Here is a 2726-nt window from a genome sequence, read left to right on the forward strand (position 1 = left end):
AACAGCGGCCGCTCGGCGCTCCCGGGGCTCTTAAGGGGCGCGTTGCGGGCCGCCCATTGGCCGCTATTTATAGCCCATTCATTCCATTGGCCCGTGCTTCGGGGTGGTGCCTCCGCTTTGTCCGTCGCCGGGTAGCCCCCGAAGTCCCCAAGCCTCCCACCACAGCACGAAGTCGCGGGGACCCCGCGCAGCCAGGCCACCCAGCCAAGCGCCCGCCCAGGACACCGAAACTGGAACCACAGGCCCTTGGACTTTCTGAAACACACCCAAAATCTCCTACACAGTGCCTGCGGGTGGGAAACTGAGTCTGGAAAGCCACCAGGCACTTGAGGACGCTCGGGCTCACGCTCACCCCGGTTCCTGTCTTCCATTGTCCTGCCAATCCCCCAGTGGGTGGCTGCGGCCAGTGGTCCGGCGAAAGAATCCAGGGTCCTGCAGCAGATCCCCTACCCCAACCCAGAGCTGGCCAGGAGACTCCGACCTTCCTCAAGGTGCCCGAGGCATCTCCTGGGTGTTCTTGGTGCAGAGGGAGATGCAGTCTGGCTGTGGCCCAGCTGAGCTGCACAAGCGATGCCCTGACCTTGGACATGTCTCAGGGCTCCCAGAGAATCGAGCTGCAGACCCTTGGGCCAAACTCCTTCTGATAGATAAAGGACACTATGTCTTGAGAGAATGCTGGTGAGTTTCCAGAACCGAACCCCAGGACCCTCTTCATCGAGGGGTAGATTCCTACAAACCTCAGCCTCAAAGGTAGCCCTGAGACACTAGGCAAAGATGGGAAAAAACGTCATCAATAAGTACATGTGACATTTTAAAAATTATCTCACTAATCAGACTCATGCAAATTAAAACTGAGATGATATATCTTCCCCCACCCCACACACTCAGATTGGCAAGAATTTAGAAGACTGACCCCTGCCAGTAGAGCAGAGTTGGAATGTGTGGAGACAGGCATTCACACCCTGCCTGCAGCTGAGTTGCTACATCCTTTTTTGGAAAGTAATTTGGCATATCTATTAAAATTAAAAATGTTCAAACTCCTTGACCCAGCAATCCCACTTCTAGGAATCCAGCCTATAGAAAGAACAGTGTCCATTCTCTCTGCAAATAGACAAAGAGATGTGTACTGGAAAAAACAACAACAGGCAAATCCAGAAAGAAACGGTCACTTGCCAATCACTGGGGGTCTGGCCATGAATAGAAAGCTATCTCCCTGTTGCGGAACATTATGCAGCCATTTAAAAGAGAGAATGAAGCTAGTGGTTAACTTCATCCACAGCCTCTCAAGTGTGGGTGAACAAAGCATGGAGAAGAGAACCTTCATCCCTGCTAATATTCTAAAGAATCCCTCCAGCCATTATACAGGGTGTTCCTCCCAGGCACCAGGCTCTAGGGACATGAAGGAAATCAAGGGGGAAAAGGACCCCAGCCCAGCTGCTGGAGGGAGATGGCATGAGCAAGTGTCCAAGTGAATTAAATAACGGTAGGACATTGCCTCTAGTGGGCAGGGCCCTGAGGGGACAGGAATCCTAGCTTAGGGAACACTGTGCTGGTGCCTCTAAGAAGAGGGCACTAGGGCAAAGACCCAAAGGATAAGAAGCATGTTACCCTCTGCTGTGTTAGCATGGAAGGGTATGGGCTGCCCAGCGTCCTGTCCCTTCCGCTACTGCCAAGGGGACTCTGCCTCTTTCCTCACTCACCTTGGCCTACTTCAACCTCCAAGTCAGCATGTCTTAGACCAATAAAACAAACCAATGTAAAAAAACAAGTGGCTCATCCAGCTGGCCAGACGGCAGGTGTCCCTTAATCCTGGAATCCCTGCATTTTGCACTCCCTACAGCCCCTTCCCCCAAATTTAGAATATCTGCAACTTCCCCAGTCTCTAGCCCCAAAGGCTTGAAGTGCTCAAGTTTCTGTAGAAACAGAGAAGACAGATTTGGCATCTGGGGGTGGGGGGCATTTCGGGGGCAGGTGGGGGGGGGNGGCTGCAGTGCGGGGGAAGGCAGAAGCCGCGGATGCTGCGGCCCGTGCGCACCCGCGAGGCCTCAGCACGTAGTTCGGGGTCCAGGTCATCGCCGCCCTGGGCACGCGGCAGAATGGGAAGGGAGTGAGCGGCGGGAGACCCTGCCCCCGGCCGCCCGGGCCCCCGGCCGCCCCACACCTGCAGGTTGTCCGGGTTTAGGTCGGTCTTGTGTTCATCGCTGGGCTGGTAGCCGCCGTGCCGGTCCTCGATTATGGGGTCGAAAAGTGCCTTGAACACCTCGTACGACTCCTCATCGCCCGCCACGCAGCCCACGGTCATGATGTACGGGTGGCCTGGGGGAGGGGTGCGGGGGACAGTGACGTCACCGCCAGGCTGGAGAGGGCTGCTGAGGACCCTGTGGCTGTACGCGGGCAGGGGGCGCCGGGACCCCGGCCCGGGAGAAGGTAGGGAAAGGGCGGAGAGCCCTGACCACAAGGGGGTCTTTGGGGGGGGGGAACTCTGGAAGTCTGACCACGATAAGAGATGCGCGTACCCGGGTTGTCCACGCCAGTCTGAATGACATCGTCCAGTGTGAAGCCGCTTGGCGTGCTCTTGGCGCGCAGCTCTGCGTACAGCTCGGGGGTCAGCACTTTGGCCATGTGGTTGTTGTGGACGCTCAGGTCGGGGAACTCATCCTCGGCAGGGAAGCGCAGCTTCAACGCGTTGTGGCCATTGGAGAAGGGCATGACGGCGGCGGCGGCGG

The 2726-nt window shown here is 56.9% G+C and overlaps 2 protein-coding genes across 4 annotated transcripts in view; one reads left to right on the forward strand and one right to left on the reverse strand.

Moving 5' to 3' along the window:
- Ckb (creatine kinase B) overlaps positions 1-2726 on the reverse strand; it is an 8162-nt gene that overhangs the window by 3146 nt on the left and 2290 nt on the right. Inside the window, exons 2-4 of the mRNA XM_015488747.2 lie at positions 2517-2726; positions 2162-2316; positions 1959-2080 (exon numbers count right to left, since the gene is read on the reverse strand). Coding sequence (XP_015344233.1) covers positions 1959-2080; positions 2162-2316; positions 2517-2709 — 470 coding nt within the window. The 5' untranslated portion in view covers positions 2710-2726. The remainder of the gene's footprint in view (positions 1-1958; positions 2081-2161; positions 2317-2516) is intronic.
- Positions 359-2726, forward strand: part of Trmt61a (tRNA methyltransferase 61A) — a 15213-nt gene continuing 12845 nt past the window's right edge. For 2 of the 3 annotated variants that reach the window (XR_007346035.1, XM_015496061.2), the window contains exon 1: positions 2404-2427. The gene's annotated coding sequence lies outside the window, so the exon portion shown is untranslated. Of the gene's footprint in view, positions 363-2403; positions 2428-2726 lie in introns of those variants that run through there. The other variant, XM_048799432.1, reaches the window with a different exon arrangement.

This window comes from Marmota marmota, unplaced genomic scaffold, assembly GCF_001458135.2.
Source record: "Marmota marmota marmota unplaced genomic scaffold, marMar, whole genome shotgun sequence".
Lineage (NCBI taxonomy): Eukaryota > Metazoa > Chordata > Mammalia > Rodentia > Sciuridae > Marmota > Marmota marmota.